At 39.0% G+C, this 19604-nt stretch overlaps 1 protein-coding gene across 7 annotated transcripts in view; it reads left to right on the top strand.

The window, feature by feature from the left end:
- Positions 1-19604, top strand: part of KIF1B (kinesin family member 1B) — a 95528-nt gene that overhangs the window by 45768 nt on the left and 30156 nt on the right. For 4 of the 7 annotated variants that reach the window (XM_054222226.1, XM_054222225.1, XM_054222223.1 and 1 more), the window contains 7 exons: positions 937-1117; positions 1533-1605; positions 14352-14445; positions 15216-15364; positions 15973-16151; positions 17159-17296; positions 18062-18310. In XM_054222226.1, the coding sequence (XP_054078201.1) occupies positions 937-1117; positions 1533-1605; positions 14352-14445; positions 15216-15364; positions 15973-16151; positions 17159-17296; positions 18062-18310 (1063 nt within the window). Of the gene's footprint in view, positions 1-936; positions 1118-1532; positions 1606-5824; positions 11011-14351; positions 14446-15215; positions 15365-15972; positions 16152-17158; positions 17297-18061; positions 18311-19604 lie in introns of those variants that run through there. The other 3 variants (XM_054222229.1, XM_054222228.1, XM_054222230.1) reach the window with 2 other exon arrangements.

Here is a 19604-nt window from a genome sequence, read left to right as displayed (position 1 = left end):
AAGGAAGAACAATTTTTGCTGTTCTATGCCTGCATATGGCTCATATTGAATACCGTGACTTTATCATTTAGTAATTACTTTCTTTTAAAAAAAAGTAGATTTCTTTTTTTCCTTTTCTTCTGCATCTAGGTAATTGAGTTACTAGAAGAATATAGACATGGTCTCTGACATCTTTAAGAGTCTGTATTTTAGTAATATATTTATAAGGACAATTTTGGTTACTGTGGAGGTCTGTTTACTAGAATGCCTTTTTAAAATTTTAAATACATTAATATGTTCTCTGGAAGAGCAGAGGCATTTTACTGTCTTCCATCACGCACAGGTCTCGGGCTTTGTGGACATCTGATATCTCTAGGATTTAGCTGAAAGACTTAACAATATTAGATTTCTACAGCTCTTTTGACATTAGTGTAAAAGAAGCTGTAAAATCCTTCCATAAATCCCACTGATTAGGGCTCCAGTAAAATCAATACATGTAAACCACATTTTAAAGAAAAGAAAGGACCGTGCAGTGCAGTGTTTGAAGTTAGGCTTTTCCAAGCTGAAAATTCTGCTGCAGTGGCTTTTGCCCATGTTTTGGCGTTCTCACTGGGGGAGAGGAATGGGATTTAGTGGTGTGTTTTATTTACTGCAGCTGTTGGTCACTCTCCAAGTTTGTCCTTTTATTTTTGATAAACTCTGCTGGGATATTAGATTGAACCCCTGAGGGTGCTGATGTCCTCTTATGCTTCTCATCAGCAGTGGCTTCTTCTGTACAAACCAGGCATTCTTTTTTTTCCTTTTGTCACCTCGTTAACTTGAATGTATACAGGAATCCTTACAGGGCAATCTTTATGCTGTCACCCAACAGGATAAATGGGATGAGTCATTCAATGATGTTTTTCAATGGTTTTGGAATCCTTACCTGAAGGAGTTAACTTCTGTTCCTATTTTTAGGAAATCGTATCATCATGGGCAAAAATCATGTCTTCAGATTCAACCATCCAGAGCAAGCACGAGCAGAAAGAGAGAAAACACCATCAGCTGAGACTCCCTCTGAGCCAGTTGACTGGACATTTGCTCAGAGGGAGCTTCTGGAGAAGCAGGGCATTGACATGAAGCAAGAGATGGAGAAAAGGTAACAAAATAACTCAAAATTTCCACCTGAAACAAGGAGTCATCAGCTGTAGGTTATTTGGGTGCCCTCCATGCGAAACCCTAACCTAGGTTCTGCCGCATAGCATATCTGCTACCTATTGTGAAAGTTCAGAAAGCTTCTTCATTATTTCACGTTAGTGTTTCAGTGCTCTAGCTCCTTTAAAAAAATCACAAGTAATCACCTACCACTAACCTTTTAGACCTTTTGGTGAAGGACTGAACTGCAATTTATAGGAGGTTTCACTTCTATAGTACTACAATAGACAAATAACAGTTCTTTTTAAGTGGAATGATGTTTACTCTTGTAACTGTAATTCAGTGGGCTGTGCATGTAGAGTAACACCAACATGAAAATAATGACCTCTGACTACTTCTGTTGTTTTGTTCACCTTCAGATTACAAGAAATGGAGATTTTGTATAAGAAAGAGAAGGAAGAAGCTGATCTCTTGTTGGAGCAGCAAAGGCTGGTATGTGTCCTTACTTCAGATTAACTATACCTTTGGCAAACAGTAATTCCTGCCTTGCTTATCTGAAAGTTTAGAAAACCTGCTTGGGTTGTCTGCACAATGCAGTTCTCCCTTTGCTTTCAAATACTTTGTGTCTACAGTGAATTATTATCAGTGTGAGTGAGCTCCTTCATGTTAATTCGGAAATTGTAATGGACAGTGAAGAGGCTTTAATCAGTTCTCGTTGGGACAGGTTGGATTTCTTGCAACTTAACCTGAAAAAAGGGCATTTCTGTGCTCTGTGTTTTTTGAAGTTCCTTTTCAGTAGGCTAAACAGCTACTTCTTGGGATGTTTGCCTTGATTTTTGTCTTGGATCACCAGAACATACTAATTTTGTGCTGCCAAAGAGATTCCTAGAACATTGATACACTAGGTTTATTTTTTTGAATGATGTCTGAAAATGTTGCTGCATTGTGCATGTTTTAACCCTTCTCCCTCCCCCTGCATGGAGTTCCTTGTAAGGGTCTTAATGGTACACATGCCGATGGTGGGGTTACGACTAGGGAACAGTGTGCTAAGGGAATGCTAACCCGTTCAGAACAACGGGAATTCTGCCATTCCACCTATTTCTTAAATAGGAAATCTGATAATTTAAGTCTAGTAGGAGGATTTCAGTCTTCTCACAACAAGTAGCTCCTGAAGTGCATTACAAATAGAAATGCAGGCAGTCTTCAAGCACCCTGTGAATTTTAAAAACAAGACCAACCCCAGGAATGAAATCTAGAATTCCTTAGGAAACCTGATTCTGCTTTAGCTTTATTGGGTTGTCCTTTAGCCAGAACGCAAATGGAATTGTGCCTGAATTCTAAAAGTTTCAAATTCATGATTCGTTTGTAATACTAGTTTGAGACCACTGAAAACTGTGGGTTAAATGCACACTGGGTTTTAAACTGTAAAGCTCTTCCCCCTTCTCCAAAACCAGAATGAAGCAAAGTACTGTGGCTTCCATAGGTAGAAGCTACATCTTTTTTTTTTTTTTTTTTTTTTTTAATTTATATTATACACTTAAAGACTACTGCATCTCTAATTATTTAATCAGAAGGGACTAATTTCTTGGATGGAGAGGAGTGGCTGCAGACTTTGAATCAAAGCACCACTTAGTTCAGAAAGGAAGTTAAATGGGACTAATGTAATGTTTCGTCTCTGCAATTTTATATTTGTGTAAAATTTGTGTAGCTGAAAGTCGTATGGCAAAAATCAGTTCAATATGAAAATAAAAATAGTTTGAGTATCAAGTGAGTTTTGGTTATGTGTCAAAGGAGATCCAAGTAATGGAATTCCCTCTCTTAAAATTTAGCTGCCAGGCATAAGCTAAGCCATTGTATGAATTAAAGATGTGAGAATTGGCTGTCTGGGGAACTGCTTCAAATAAGGCCGCATTTATAAAAGTGTTGTGAAGGGAATTTGTTTCTCCATATACTTAAGATTAAGGGAAGGTTCTTTAGATAGTGTGTTGTTTAATACTGTAATGAAGTCGCTAATTTCTTTAAGCTTGTTTTGGTTTTGCTGATTTCAGTTAGTGGACAAAGGTGGAAGGCGATCCTACAGGCATTATCAATGTAATTCCTGAAGGACGCCTTTCCTAGTTGTAAGGGAAGATACCAAATGAGATGACTGGGCTGTTAAGCAGTATCCTGCTTATCGCAACGCTTAATAAGAATATTTCAGATGACAGCAAAACTTCTTGATACATCTCGTCATTTCTGTGTCACCGTACGCAGAGTCTGGAATGGGCAGGATTAATGCATTCATACAATAGTAGTTGAATAATGATTGGGAAATCTGGGAATGCATTTCAGCTTGTGTACCTTGAAAGTATTTACATTGCTGCGATATCCAGCTGCAATATCACGTTCTCTACCTTACTGCTATGTAAGACTGATACTGAAATACAAATATTTTTCTTGTTCTAAATTGGAGTATAATCCTGGATATAAGAAGCTGGCTAATCCTGTTTACCAGATTGTTTTGGTTTTGTGCTGAGATTCCAACCAATTCGTGTATTTATTTGTTAGATGTGCTATACAAAAAAGATAAATAATAGCTCTTATCCCCTAAAATTTACAACTATTGCCTTGCTAGTATTACTAGGGAATAGAAATAATCATTCTCCATTTTACAAATTGAATGTGATAATGTGTTTAATAGAGCTAAAATAATCTTCCTGGTTTTCTTGGTCATAATGCCTTTGCAGTGACCACTTGATATTAGAATGTGGGTACATACCTATATTAATTGGTCTGGGTAACCTGAGTGCACACAGGGCAATGACCACACAGTGTCTCTTAATCAGCTTTTTCTACGCAAGACTTGCTTTACCCATAAGTAGTAATACGGTAATTTTGTAACCTATGAGAATAATTCTGTGGAACTTGTGACTTAATGTTTGAGTAGTTTGTGTTTTGCCTTTCCAGACGTAACCTTGAATGTGTAGATTGTACAGTGTCTTCCTCCAGGGCATCTTTTGTTTTCACTGCAATATGCAGTTTGTTAGATGCTGTTTCCTTAGGCCACAAATTTTGTCGGTTGTAAATTCACAAAGAGTTTCTGTTCTGTTTCTGAACCAGTGTTTTGCTTATATTTTGACCTAAATTTGGAGAAGTTGATTCTCTAGTGCTATTCATAAATATTAAAAATACATAAGGTCACAAGAAGCTCAAATAATGTGAATCGTAGGCTGTGGAGCTTGCTGACCGTAGGGCAGAACAGTATTTCTTTTACTCCCTTTCATCGTTCCCCAAACAAATTATATTGTATTCCCCATTCTTCGTGGTCTTCTACCCGAAGTCTGAAGTCTAGGAACCTGTGGTTCTGAGTCAGTGACCTGGGTTTCCTTTGGCTGTTATTGTTCCTGATTTCTCCAGTATTGTATTTCTCTACGTGAAAAATAGGGATGTTAGGTAGAGGTTCATTAGAGACCGACTGCTGTGTTTTATTGAAGATGTTTGGATCACAAAAATACATAGGAGGTTTTGTTTGTTAAAGAGATGTTTTAACTTAGTAATCCTTTAAAGAAAAGTAGTCTGACTTCAGTTCCTGGTTACAGTAAGCAATAATGGATGTCCTTAACTTCTGGTGGCAGTATTCCTGAACAAACATTCCTAACATATGGAAACCTGAAGCACTGCTTATTAAAAATCATTTAGCAAAAGGTGAAAAACTTGTAATGAAGAAGCAAAACACGCATAACTCTTAGCAAGTTGTGTGGAAGCTCCAGGCTCTAGGGTTTGAGAAGAGGATAAATCAAGGATATCAAATAGAGAATTCATATTAAAACAATTTAAAAAAAAAAAAAAGTCATTACTGCTACATTCTTCTGAAACTCATTCTTCGGACAGACAAGACTGTTAATGTTTTTTTTCTTTAAACTAAGCAACAAGGTGACAAATGGGAAAAAAAACAAAAGCAAAAAAACCCCACAGCCCACCTCTGAAACTTTGATTCTGGATATCTTTTAGCTTGTAGCAAGTCTTGGAGTATGAACCACTGTCTTCACCTGTCATAGTGGCACTTACAGTCCTTTTAACATTGAACCTTTCGGCTGCTTCTGTTTCATTTTTTCTTATCGTCTAACACTTCTCTGGCTGCTGTTGTAGTGAAGTGGATTCTAAACTTGAGCATCCCTGCAACCACGTGCAACGTTACTAACCAGTGTTAACCCAACTTACTCTGGCTGCTCATGACATCTTCTATGATGGCTGTTGTGTTCACCTACCTGGGGAGGATTTGCTGAAAGAAGCAACAGCAGTCACCAAGGCAAATGTGTGTGGCGGGGATTTGCATGTCTTTTGTAGCATGTGTGAAGTGCAGTTTACACTTGGTTTTTAATTTATTTTTTTTTTTAATCAGGAACTTGGTTTTACTTGATCTATTTAAAGATTTTTGGAAGGAATTGGGAGGGAAGAGTTTAGATTATCTGCTATTTTGAGATGACAAGACTTTTAAATATAATGTTAATCTTAATTTAGTGAAGAGCTCCAACTTTGACAGTCCATGACTCTTGAAGATACATTTTAATGTCCTAACTCTCAGTCTTCAGGGACTTCCTTATCACTTGTTCTATTTTGATTTTTTGATTTAGTTTTCTTTGCCTGCTACTTCTTGTTTAGCTTTTCCATTTTCTTACAATTTTAATTTTGGTTATTTTGGGGCCACTTCTTGATTTTTGTTTTTCCAAAGGATGCAGACTCTGATAGTGGGGATGATTCGGACAAGAGATCGTGTGAGGAGAGTTGGAGACTGATCACTTCCCTGAGAGAGAAGCTGCCCCCCAGCAAGCTCCAAACCATTGTAAAAAAGTGTGGCCTCCCCAGCAGTGGGAAGAAACGAGAGCCTATTAAAATGTACCAGATACCCCAACGTCGCCGCCTTAGCAAAGACTCCAAATGGGTTACCATCTCAGACTTAAAGATTCAGGCTGTGAAAGAGATATGCTATGAGGTAGCACTCAATGACTTCAGGCACAGTAGGCAGGAGATTGAGGCTCTGGCCATTGTTAAAATGAAAGAGCTTTGTGCCATGTATGGGAAAAAAGATCCAAATGAGCGTGAATCGTGGCGAGCTGTTGCTCGTGATGTCTGGGATACAGTAGGAGTTGGAGATGAAAAAATCGAAGATGTCATGGCCAATGGTAAAGGAGTCACTGATGTGGATGACCTTAAGGTGCATATAGACAAATTAGAAGATATTTTGCAAGAAGTCAAGAAGCAGAACAACATGAAGGATGAAGAGATAAAAGTTCTTAGAAATAAGATGCTAAAAATGGAGAAGGTTTTACCTCTGATAGGTTCTCCAGATAAAGCTCAGTCAACCATAGCTAACGCTAAGTCTCCAAACTCTACCAGTGTGGTAGACGGGGATAAGAAGCCCACGGATGACCTAAAAAGAAGCGAGAATGATGATCTTGCTAAAGAGGAGCGTGTTTCTCAGTTAATGGCTGGTGATCCAGCTTTCAGACGTGGGCGATTACGTTGGATGAGGCAAGAACAGATTCGATTTAAAAATTTGCAGCAGCAGGAAATAGCAAAACAGCTTCGTCGACAAAATATGCCTCACCGATTTATTCCACCTGAAAATCGCAAGCCCCGGTTTCCTTTCAAAAGCAATCCCAAACACAGGAACTCATGGAGTCCAGGCACCCATATAATTATCACAGAGGATGAAGTTATTGAGGTTAGAATTCCAAAAGAAGATGATAAGAACAAAGATGAAAACAAAGAAAAAGAAAGTAGAGCGGCTTCGAAAGACCCTCAGCAGCTATGGAATCTTTATGGCCCCCAGAGGAATCAAGATAATATCCAAATTAACAGGCAGCAGTTAAACACACAGCCACAGCCTAGCAGCCAGCAGCAGCCATCGCCTCAGTTGCGCTGGAGAAGCAATTCTCTCAATAATGGCTCTCAGAAAAGCTTGCGGCGTCAGACATCGGGCTCCTCTGAATCGTTGCACTCATACAGCGGGCAGCAGAATCCCGACCTGCAGGCTTTCCAGCAAAAACGCCACATCCACCAGCACCGACAACCTTACTGCAACCACGGCAATGGAGGCGGTGCAGAAGGCAATACAGCTAACTCCCACCCAAAACAGACTGACCGGCTTAACCACTATAACCAGTTTGTGACGCCCCCACGGATGAGGCGCCAATTCTCAGCACCTAACCTCAAAGCGGGCAGAGAAACCACAGTATGATTAGTTGGCCAAGAGTAGTCTGGGGGAGGAGGGAAGCAGGGGCAATTCTGGCTTATCGTTGACAAACAGCCAGAATTGGCTCTGCGTATGTCTTTGGGTTTTGTTCGGCCAGGTAGAACTTGAGTAATTTGACATAAAACCACAAGGTACTGGCCCTTCAGCCCGTTCCCTTTGCATGTGACTTTTGTTGCAGTTTTAACGACATTGATTGGAAGAACATTTTGAAAAATTGTAAGAACTTTTTTCCTAGACTAGAAGACTTGGAGGGAGGGATGTGGAGAGGAGAACTTCCCTGCTAGCTCATTTACCAGGGTTTTTTGTGTGTCTTGAAGTATTTTTCTAATGCTGAAAATAATGTCTGGAACTTACAAAGTGCTACCTTCCTCCTGTGTTTTATGTAGACAATCAAAAGAGGAATTTAGTTTATAGCATTGAATGTTTCTTGTGACCTTTTTCTTAGCAATAAGGAAACTGACGATCTATTTTTAAATTGATCTGGCTCTTCAGAACAATATTTTCCACTCTTAACTGAAATTATTAATAGTAATAATAATCTATAAACCAAAAGTTGTTGGCTGACAAGATATGTGGCTTTTTTTATAGCGAAATAAAGAAGAGCTGTTGGGTCACAACAGTCCTGCTCCCCGAGTAGGAGATGTCTTTTCGCCTTCTGCTTAAGTTCGTAATTATTGGTATGAAATTGCTGTGACAGTTAAACCTGCCTGAATGGAATTTTATGTCAGAATATATATATATTGCTGAAGCAATACTTCGGAAATAAGCTTTTTCTAATTCCCGTTGTATCTCTAAATATAATCATTTTTAATTATTATACAGAGATTGTGGAAAGGAACTAGGATTTTTCGACACTCTGGTGCAGGAAGAAGCCTCAAAAAGCTAATTATTTTTATTTTATGTTTTCAGCTTTCTCGGGCACGAGTCTGAGAATAGTTCTTGAAATAGTTATGAAGATTTATAGATCACTACTTTGAATTGGCTGAATTCTCCTCAAAGACAGGAGAATTGAACCGTTTCATCTGAACGTGATACCTCATGATAGTGCCTCTGGTCTTGAACTAAACCGCTTTTTCAAGACTTTTTTAATAAAGGAGAAGGTCATTTTGAGGGGAAAATAGGATTAGTTTTCCTTCTCCCCACACTCAAAATGCAAGTTAAAATTTTTAATATCTATTTTGATCTGAAGAGGTCTATACTTGCAGGTGATTTGCCGTAAAACAAATGCTTGCAATCCCTACTTCAGATTGTTTCAAACAGATTACAGAAAAACTGTTGATTAAGCAATAGGCTTTATGAGCTTGGGGATTTATCTCAATTGGAGAGTCACAATTTTAATGATACACTTTCTTCTTTCTGAGTTTCTTAAAGTGCAAGACAAAATTGCGCGTACATCTGAAAATCTGTGGACTTAAGTATATGCCAATCTAAAGCTTGGAGGGCTTATTTTGCTTTTAAATTTAACTTGAATATGAATTTAAAAACAAAACTGGCTACTGTACCACATTTGGTAAGATAGGTCCACTTTGCGGTGTATCTGTACGGTTAAACGATTTGTGCTGTTTTGCACAAATTTCCTTAATTTACTTGAGGCTGGTTATTTTTTTGATAAAATATAAGCCCTACTGATAACTGTTACTTCTGCATGTTTCAGCATGGCTGTAGATGAGCAGGAAGTGCCTCAAGTTTAATTTCCATCTTGTTTTTGTTTCCTGTACAATTTCCCCCCCCCGGTCCCCCAGCTGTGCATGGTGTAGGGGCTGGTTGCAACATATATTAAGTGGCAGCCGTGCACCCTCTACATAGCAATTAATCCAGTGTCAACTCTTCAGTCTCTGCGCGTGTGTTCCTGATGGGATGCTGGCCCTCTGATGTAGGAGCTACAAAGTCCAACTGTCCTGAAAGAATGAGCTGGTCCCATCATTTAGGATGTTGTTTTTTTTTTTTTTTTACGGCAGGTTTAATTTTGTGTCCAAATATGGCTTTGTAACTTGCATTTTGTCTCATGCTTTGGCCTACTTGAACGAAGGAAATAAAGCATCATGTCCAAAAACGTCTTGATTCTTAAAGAAAAGAAGCCTTGTAGACGAGCAATACTTTTTTTTGAGCTTGAGTCAGAACTGCAAAACGAGTTTTGGGCTGCAAATAATATTTTGCTGTTGCCTTTATTTTAGAATCTTGTTTTAGTACTGCATTGCACTTTGGTTTTGTGCATGGGGAGCGTAATGGAGTTCGTCCGTATCCTCAAAAAGGTTTGGACTCTCTTCAAAATGCATCCTCGGGAAAATCCTCTCAATTTTGTAGAAACACATGAGCCAGGCAGAGTTAGTCTGCACGGGGTGGGTCACCAGAGAAGACCAGACCAGTTTTCTCTTGTGTCCCATTTTTATTGAGGATTGTGGCTGCCCATGTGAAATCACCACGTGATGGAACATGGAGTAATGTTGAAGTCCATGCAACTACATGTACTGACATGAGATTAAAAACTCCCGCTACTTGATATTTTAACGCTAGACACTAAAAAAAGTTTTTGCCACCTTATTTCAGCTTAAAAATCTGAGAAGAAATATCTGTATATGCCTGGGTGGTGGTGATGGTGATGAGGAGGAACAATAGGTTGCCGTCAGTCTGTCTTACCCCACTGGTTTAGTGCAGCACTAGGAAAAAAAAAACCCTGCTTATTCTGTTGTTATATGATTTGACAAAAAAAGAAAAAGGGCAGTCAAAGCCAAAATGGAGTCGTCTGCTCAGAGGAAGCAGCTTTTTTTCCTGGCCTTTAGGAGGATATTACAGAAATTAAACTGGGGAAAAAAAAATACATAAAAAATAATTGCCTGCTTTAAGAATTGAATATTAATTACAGTGCTGTGCCTCATCTGATAAGGGAAATGATGTGAGAACTTGTGGCTCTCCTTGCATTACTAAGAAATACGCACACCTCTCACTCCAAATTCTGTATTAATAGAGTGAAGGAACAGTAATACAGCTGCTTCTGTTGGAGACTGTGGGAAAAGGCTTTCAGGTTAATGGAAATGTGGCATCCATGATGGCAGTGCTGTTTTAATAAGCTTAATTGCCATTGCTAGGTGCTGATGTGCTGTGTGCTTTGACAGCTGGCTTGGATCCACCTATGCCTTAGTGACGGTTTCTTAAATGTCCTTTAGGACTCACTGGGGGCATGTGGATTTGGGGGGGGCGGGGGGGAAACGCATGCCACTAATGCTCCTCTGATTGACTTCAACATCCTTTTCTCACTGAAATTCAGCAATCTGAATTTAGGGATCTGTCAAATTAGAGGAGGCTATTTTTAGCAGTACATTCAGCATAGTTCCAATATCTCCCTCACTGTTTGTCCTTTATCCTTTATATGTTGAAATTTGTTCTTTATCCTTTATATGTTGAAATTTGACTTGGATACTTCCCATTGAACCACTTCAGGAGCTGCGACATGAGAAATCTATGCTGTTGTACCCGTTTGTACTGTAAAGAAAGCAGTGAGCTGCCTTTGAATTAAATGGGATTTTCAGATCTGTCCATTGTTTAAGAAAAAAACAAGTTTTGGATTGTTTTAAGAGCAAGCATCTGCCTTGTGAAAAGCAGAGCTGGTTTGTATTGTAACAAGTGCTCTTTCAATAAACTATGAAATACTCTTGTAAGTGTCAGACTTGTCTCAGTGAAATGGAAATGAAACTTGATTACAGGCTTGTCCTGATTTTATTTTTTTTATCTTGGGATTGGTATTGTTTCCACAGAGTTAAAAAAGCTTCTTTAATTGTTCCTCAGTCTGATTCTTGTAAGTCTGTCCATCCTGATTTTTCTGCTGCTATGCGAAAAGCAGCCTACACAGATTTGTGTCTACTGTCACACAGCTTTGTTTGTTTTGTTTTTTTAAAAAAAAAAAAAAAAGCTTTTTATAGTGCAAGGGAACACAAGCCACACTCCTCTTCAGTGCTGTCCCATCGTACCATCTTGTGTGCTGTTTATCTAAATTCTGGAAGGAAATACAGAGCTGGTTGTTCTGTAGTTATTTGGCCGCTGAAGACCAAAGAAATATTTTTTTATATGCCTCAAATACAGGAGGGAATGGCCTACGCTACGTACCTTTGCAGACATCACGTAGATCCAAAGAATCTGAGTTGTTATGGCAAGTGTTCTGCTTAAAAAGCTGGTCCAGTCTGGTGTTAAAAAGCTTGGCCTAGTCTGAGTGTATGATTGATTTTTTTTTTTTTTTTTTTCTCCTGTTTTCAGAAAATCTGTGATTGTTGTGGCTTTAGATATTTCCATGTCCCTGGGCAAAATAAACTTTGCGTTCCCTTTCTGCACATTCACGGCGCTAATGACTTCAACCAGTTTGAAGCTGTACAACAATATGCATTGGGTTCCAGGGAGTCCAGGCGTGGACCATCGGGGCAGCTTCTAGGTGCAGGTTTTTTTCTTTTCTAGCAGCTGAGGCACTTCTCCATCAGTACTGACAATTATGTGTGTATTATCTCTAATCAGATGTGGAAATACTTACCTGGAGAGCTGACCAATCTCTCAGTAGAGCAAACCAACCCCTTTTGCAGTGCAGGCAGTGCACCTTTTGTCCCAACCAGCCTGAAAATTCATCCTTCATCTGTTGCTCAGCGCCAATTATTTTTAAATACTGACATAGTATCAAGTGCCAGGAGGCAATCTGAGTCCTGTTTTTCTGCTTAGGGAAATGGTACTTATTTCTTTTTTTTTTTGTTATGGGAAAACAAACTTTGGTTCTTTTACTTAGTTGTAGAAGTAACGTTTGTTAGTGTGTTGTCAATAAAAAGTGTCTGCATAAGCATTTATTTATCTAGGTATTTAAATGTACAGAAGATACACTCACTTGGTTCACAAGTCTGAAAATAGAGAAGACAAGAAGCAGGTCTTTGTCTTTTGAACGAGTTTAACGTGCTTGGGTTTTTCGTGCTGGAAGTAAATTTTCCCAGTGGAATGCCCCTGATTTTTGACCCATTGCCTCTGCAGCTTTTCAGTTTCTCCAAAAGAATCTGATCAAATATTCTACTTAAACACTACTTGAAGAGCTTTTCATTTCTACAATCTAGCCACTCAAAATGACATCCTCAGATTATCTACTTCAGACTACAGGAAAATAAATTATTTTGCCCTTCTTTGCAAGTAAGAGAAGCTCATTTCTGTCACTGCGCATCTGACCTGTTTTATCTTGGTTTCAAATGTAAAAGCATTATCTACATGGATGAGGGGGAAAAAAGGTCAGAGAGAGTGCCTTTATGTTAACAAATTTTTAAGAGTAAGCTGGCTATTTCAGAACTGTAGATAAGCCTGAAACTCCTCATCAAGTTTAGAATAGTTTTTTGGTGACTCGTTAGGAATGTCAGAAGGAATATCAAAAGGAAGGGTATACGTTTGTTTGGTCTGCAGTTCTTTTGCTGCTGGGCTAAGGTTATTTACACTGTAAATATGGAGCCATCTTAGAGTGAATGGAGCAGACACAAATGAAGAAGAAGGAGCGTTTTAGCCAAATAGAAGTTCAAGAGGAAATCAGAAAATTGAAACACAGCCCTCATACAAATGCCATATATCTTTAATAGTTCACTTTTCTCTCTCTAAACGTCATGGGTATTGAATTCATGGTATTGAAAATTCTGCACTTTCTAAGAGCACAGCTACCATTTTTTAATGCTACCTTCAGGAAATATGACTTACAAACTTAAAGGAACATAGTTCAGGTTTATCTCCTTTCCAGATACCATCCAAAGGTCTCTCTCACTGAACTTGTGTTAAATTTGACGCAATCGCATTGTGGCAGTGTTAAGAACTATACTTGCTGTATGAAAACAAAGTAATGTAGCTGTTTAGGTGGGATGCTTAAACAGGATGGGAGGAAAATGTAAAGCTTTGCTTCTATAGCTGTTAGACTTAAGAACGCATTACTGCAAACAGTGCACTGGAGAAGAATTTTAGGATTTGGAACTGTGGAAGAGAGAAGGTTTGGAATACAAGATGAGTGGCTTCAAGAATTCTCCTTAAGAGCTCTGGAATGCTCTTAGTGAATTGTTGCAATTCTTGTATAAAAATCTTGAGAAACCAGTTTAATTTGTGTAATATATGCCAAAGGATTATCTTCAAAAAATAAAATTTGGTCGTGAGGCAGGCTCTGAGACCAGGAGCACAGTGGCTGTGTCTGTTCTAAATATCTTGAATTTGTATTTGTTTTACCAGCAAGTAATAAAAGGGTCATTAGGTCTTACTAGCATTGATTTCAAGGTATGATTATGCTGAACAGGAAGAAAATGCTCTCACACCAGAAGGTAGTGTTGAAGTGCTCCTTGTGGGGAGACCTCTGCACAGACTTCTCTGCCCACTTACCAGGGCGGTGGCATTTTTTTCATCTTCTGATATTAAATACACACGTGAGAGGGCAATACTTACATCCCAAGTGGAAAATCTAACTGAAAACACGTCTTTTCTTTTTTTTTCCTAAAATCTGAAATGAATTTTTTTTGTATCAAAAGGCAAATCAGTGATGCTGTTAATCCTTCTGTTTGAGAAAATGAAGGTGAATAATCTTCCCCTTTTAAATTTATTTCTGTACTTTTCTCTATTTCTGCCTCTTTCCTACCTACCTGAAAGCAGCAAGCAGGTTCACCCAAAAAATCCCCTTTTTCCAGTCTTTAGCGGGGGGAAAAAAAGAAAAAAGCTAAACCTTTCCCTCTTATAGATACTATGAGCATGTATATCTGATGATTTAAAAAAAACACCACTACTATCTTAAAGGTCCCTTCCAACTCAGACTACTCTATGAATTGTTTTTGCTTCTGTCATCTCTCTTTTCAAGGACAGATTGTACTAAAACAATAGATGTTGGTATGTGACGTCTGAGCATTAATGGAAATGTCCATATGTATTTGTCCTCTGTGTCTGTCATTCCATCTGAGGTGTTAGTCTCTCTTAACTTTCTCCTTGCTTTTGTCTGTCCTCCTACACGGTATCTCCTCTCTCCCCACAGGACTATGAGAGTAAGCTGCAGGCCTTGCAGAGGCAGGTAGAGACACGATCCTTGGCAGCTGAAACAACGGAGGAGGAAGAAGAAGAAGAAGAAGGTGAGTTTGAAGTTAAAAAGAATGTGGATGTAGCTAAGCCTAAAGGAACAGTTGGTAGACTATCTCTTGCAATAGATAGAAAACTCGCTTTGGAAAGCTGTGAAACCCTTCATAATTTCTTGATGTGTAATCTTCACAGCATAAAGATGTAAAATACCTATTCATAGAATAAGTTCCACATAGACAGTAGACATACATCCCCAAATTCAATTGATGCACAAACTAGATTAGTTTAACTGCAAGCTTTGTTTTTGGGGTCTTGAATTTGAAGGAATCTCTCTCTTCTTGGCACTAACATAATTCAGATGTCTTAAACCAAAATAATACTGTTGCCTTTGTTTCCTTGTTTTGATTTTGAAGTTTTATTTTTCTCCTTGGTAAGAATTCGTAGAATTCATGCTGTGACATGTCTGTCTAACTCCATTTCTGGACAGTAGATAGAGTTTATTATTCCCATAATACTTGCTTTCATTCCACTGTTTCAGCATTTGGCTTTAATAATTGTTAACTAGGAGGGGTACTTATTTTGTTTTCTCTGTTCCAAATCTCCTTACTTGATCATTATATCTCCGCTGCTAGTGGTGAGGAAGTTTGAATCCAGTTTTTCCTCACTGAATAATAAAAATGCAGGGGTTTGGGTTTTTTTGTTCTCTGCCAGAAAAGGTGCTGAGAACTTGATGCCACAGTCAGCAGTAGCATTAGGTGCTGCATGGGATGGTTTAGAGAAGCAGCCACAGTGTTTTATTTCTCTGTTTCTTTGCTCTTCCCAGTGCCCTGGACACGACATGAATATGAACTTGCGCAATGGGCTTTCAGGAAGTGGAAATTTCACCAGTTTACTTCACTGAGGGACCAGCTCTGGGGAAATGCAGTATATCTAAAAGAAGCCAATGCAATCAGCGTAGAGTTAAAGAAAAAGGTAGGGACATGCAGGGGAGCTTTTTGAATTTTCTGACTCATCGATGTTGACTGTACAGTCCTGCTTCAAACACTCAGAGTTACTTGTAGTCTTTAAAGTTATATGTCTCTTGTTTTTTAGTTTGGGCTTTAAAAGCATTCAGAAAATCATGAGTCTCTGATTCAGGCTTCTGATGGAATGAACAACCCCTGCAAACGTGGTTGATATATTATCCTCTTTCTCATTTCCCTTATGCTGTTCCTGTCAATATCATAAACACATGTACATCTCCCCAGGGCCCTGTCTCTTCCTTTTTGCTTTTAACTTCATATGATCATTCATCTTTCAAAGAAAAGGGGGTGCTGCAGGATGTGCTAGGTCTATAGTTTTCCAGACCTCTTCTAGCTGTGACAATAAAGGCAAGATGTCTGTACGCAGCTGAAAAATATGTTTTATGCCATCTCGAGACAAAAAAAAAAAAAGTGACGTAAAAAACCGCCCCCGAATCTGTTTACAGAGATGAAAGTCAAACTGGCTTCCTATATTGCCTTAGGTTAGGTCTCTATCCCCTTTGTGATGCTGATACCGTGACTTCTTAGAACTAAAGTAATTTTTCTTTTTCCATCCAGGTGCAGTTTCAGTTTGTCCTGCTGACAGACACGCTCTACTCACCACTGCCACCAGAGCTTTTGCCCACGGAGTTGGAGAAGACACGGGACGATAGGCCTTTCCCCCGTACAGTGGTAGCTGTGGAAGTCCAGGATCTGAAGAATGGAGCAACGCATTACTGGTCCTTAGAAAAACTCAAGTATGTAAATATTACAACTTCCTTATATCCAAGGCGCTTCGCTGAAAAGTTTCCCCCCTTGCTGTTCATTCTCTGGTGTACTTGTTTTTTCTCTGTGTCCTCTCAAAATGCCAACTTTCCAGACAGTGTGGTATGTTTTAAATACCAGTTTCCTATATTTTTTAAACAAGTGTATTTGTTCTCCAGCATTTTACCTCACCTCTGCATTTAATTTTTTAACTTGAGGTTAGATTTTATTTTTTAAATCTAATAAGGCTTATCACAGCTCATCTCTCTGCATTAATTCTTTTCATGTTCCTTTCACTGCAAAAGTTTCCTTCCCACCTGCTTTTATATGACTTAGTAGTATAGGCCATAATTTAAAATAAAAAGTTTAAATAAAGAAGATTCTATTTCTATGGAAGGTACACAAATTCTGACTGTAATCTGAATTATTTTAATCATATTCTTGCAAATAGGCAAAAGACATTTGTCTTTTCCCCATTCTCTATATATTGACTGAAGAACTTTTTTTCCACTGATTAACTTCCAGACAAAGGATCTTGCAGTGTGAAACACTTGTTTTCTTCAATAAATAAAGGAAAGTCTATAATGGAATCAGTTCACTTTTGAATCAAAATGCCAACGTTTCTGGAGTGGAATGCAAAAAAGCTGCCCAAATTACTCAGCAACGTTGTCTGATGCAAAAAAGGAAGCAAAAAAAAAAAGCCAGAATTAGATGTGAAAGAAGAATATTTAGAAGTTTGAATGAAATCCAAGATTTACATAAGCTTCTGCAGTGACCTTGCCTCATGCTTAGTGGGCTTAGCCTACAAATTTTTTCCCAGAATCCCTAACACATCAGAGAATTAGCACAGTACCAAACTCAGTGGTACAGACTCCCTGTTCTTTATTCTCCCTTTCCTATGTGTAATCTGGTATAGGTGAAATCAGCGCACCCCACTTTGTGTTCTCTGCTTTCTTATTCACTCTTTATTAACTTTTTAGTCCTGCTTTCTTCTGTGCAGGCAGAGGTTGGACCTGATGCGCGAGATGTATGACAGAGCCGGGGAAATGGCATCTAATACACAGGATGAGAGTGAAAGCACGATGACAGGCAGCGACCCCTTTTATGATCGCTTTCATTGGTTCAAGCTTGTTGGAAGGTATGTGACAATAATCTCAACTGCCGGTACACTGGTGACTCTTGTCAGTTCTGGATGAACTTTGATTTTGAAAGTGGTTATAAACTGTATGGCCACTAGTGTTACTTGTGTGTGTTGCCTTTCAGGGATTTCTGATAAGACTTAAAATATAGCGAAGAGCAGAAAATGCTCTTTAAAATGTTGTCAGTTCTGGTGTAATCTTTTAGAATCTGATTTGCCTGAACCCTTAGTAAGTTATAAGTTCATTTTAAAAAAAACGTAGCTAGCTAAGTTCCATCTAAAATCACTGGAGCAGAGCTGTAAGAAAATGAAGAACACCGGAAACTGTGAGGAAAAGTGGCCTGGGGCCTTACTTACATTTGTGGTTCAAATAGCTTGGTCATACCCTATGGAAATACCTTATATCTGATGGGATTCTTTACTATTTCCTGATGTCGGCTGCACCTTTACAGTATTTTTATTTACAAAACTGCTACGTTTTGGAAATAAGAATTGTGGCTCTGTTAAATGGATGTGCTCTCAAGATCTGTATGTTCGGCCACGTTTATATTAATTTTTCATTTGTTTTCTGCTCAGTTGAAGGATGCTCTTTTTCCTGACTTCGCTAGCATTCCCTTCCCTTACGTTCCATAGCAGTCCAGATGGTTTGAAGCCTTTGCTTGTTGTTCAGGTGGGCTCTGTGCTGATGGCAACAGACGGCTGTTAAATGAAGCATTCTTCTTTCCCCTCACTCTGTTAATTGGTATTCCATTAACTGATATCTAGCTCCCCCATTTTCCATGGCTGCGTGAATGAGCGTCTTGCTGATCGCACGCCCTCCCCCACTTTCTCCACGGCTGACTCCGACATCACTGAACTGGCTGATGAACAGCAGGATGAGATGGAGGACTTTGATGATGAGGCCTTTGTGGATGATACTGGCTCCGACGTTGGAACTGAGGAGGGATCAGACCTCTTCAATGATGGGCGCGACCCGTTTTACGACCGATCCCCTTGGTTCATTTTAGTGGGAAGGTTGGTGAGGTTACTGTGAGAATGGCCAAAAGGGACCAGCTCTTGCTGTAGGCTGCAATGGCTTTGCCTTGTGCTGCATAGAATATCTCTCAAGCCAGACAAAATGCCTATATACATAAACTGGAATTGCCAGAGAATGAGTGTAGTTTAAGTTTTAAGTTCACATGTCAGAAGCTGTGAAGACCTAAATAAGAATTGAGAAAATAACCCTTAGATGTGACAATTTGAGTAAATATATATCTCTTTCTGGGTACCTGTCAAAACATAGAATGAATGGGGTTTTGCCTATGTACAGTATTTAAGCATTATTTATAACAATGCTTTATTTAGCCATTGCAAGATCGCTAAGATAGTATCATAGTGTGTAATTTTCTCCCACAGAAGAGAATCTCGGAGTATGATGGAAAGTCTTTAAGTCCAATCCAATAAATACATTTTTTGAAAACTCATCTAACATCCTCTGTGCCTGAAAAGTTGGCATGAGGAGAAAGAAGAATGGCCCTTTCTGGATGAGGAAAAGAGTATTCTTCGAGATGATTTGGCTTCTCAGATTGTGTATGACTCTCAGTAGCAAGAATTATGTAGTGAAAGGTCGTCATCGTTAAAAGTCACCAAGTGGTGGTGGTTATCAGCACTTCCTCATGCGCTATGCTTGAATTTCTGAAACAAGTTTGCTTACTGTATTTTAGAGTATTATCTCTTTTGCCAATCAAGATATGATTAAGGCATTATCAGAGCCCAGTCTGTGGTGTAGACCCTAAGGACAGCAAGTTGCATTAAAAAAATGTGATACTTTGCACTGTTTCTTCACAGGTAGTCTTGCTTGAACATGTAACTTGTGACAAGAAACAGAAATATCTTATTTAGTGACTTTGTTCCCCTCTCTTCCACTCCCCCAGTTTTGCTTTTTTGCTTGTTTGATCGCTCTGTAAGCCAGTTCGCTTGTTGAAATGCTAAGGGAGGTGGTTACTGTCGGCTTTGTACAAAGGAGGGGGTAAGACTCCGTGGCCGGTGGAAGGGAGGAACAAAGGAGAAGGGACCAGAGCTTGACTTTATGCTTTTCTGTGACTAAGCAGGGAAGAATTCACAGGCAGGAAGGTGGGATCTTTTTGTAGTTTCCTCAAATGCAGGAAACTTGTTTGGATTATTTGTGAAAATGAGGGACTGAGATTGTCAGCCTTTTATCGAGCTTTTAGATCAGTTTAGCTGTATTGTCTGACCTCGGTCTTTGTCTTTAGTTGGACCTATTTGCAGGCTGTGATTGAAACTTGGAACTTTTTTGATTTAGTCTTTG

This window comes from Rissa tridactyla, chromosome 16 (assembly GCF_028500815.1).
Source record: "Rissa tridactyla isolate bRisTri1 chromosome 16, bRisTri1.patW.cur.20221130, whole genome shotgun sequence".
Taxonomy (NCBI): Eukaryota; Metazoa; Chordata; class Aves; order Charadriiformes; family Laridae; genus Rissa; species Rissa tridactyla.
Note: the sequence above shows the minus strand (reverse complement) of the source record. Positions and strands in the feature narration are given on the sequence as shown.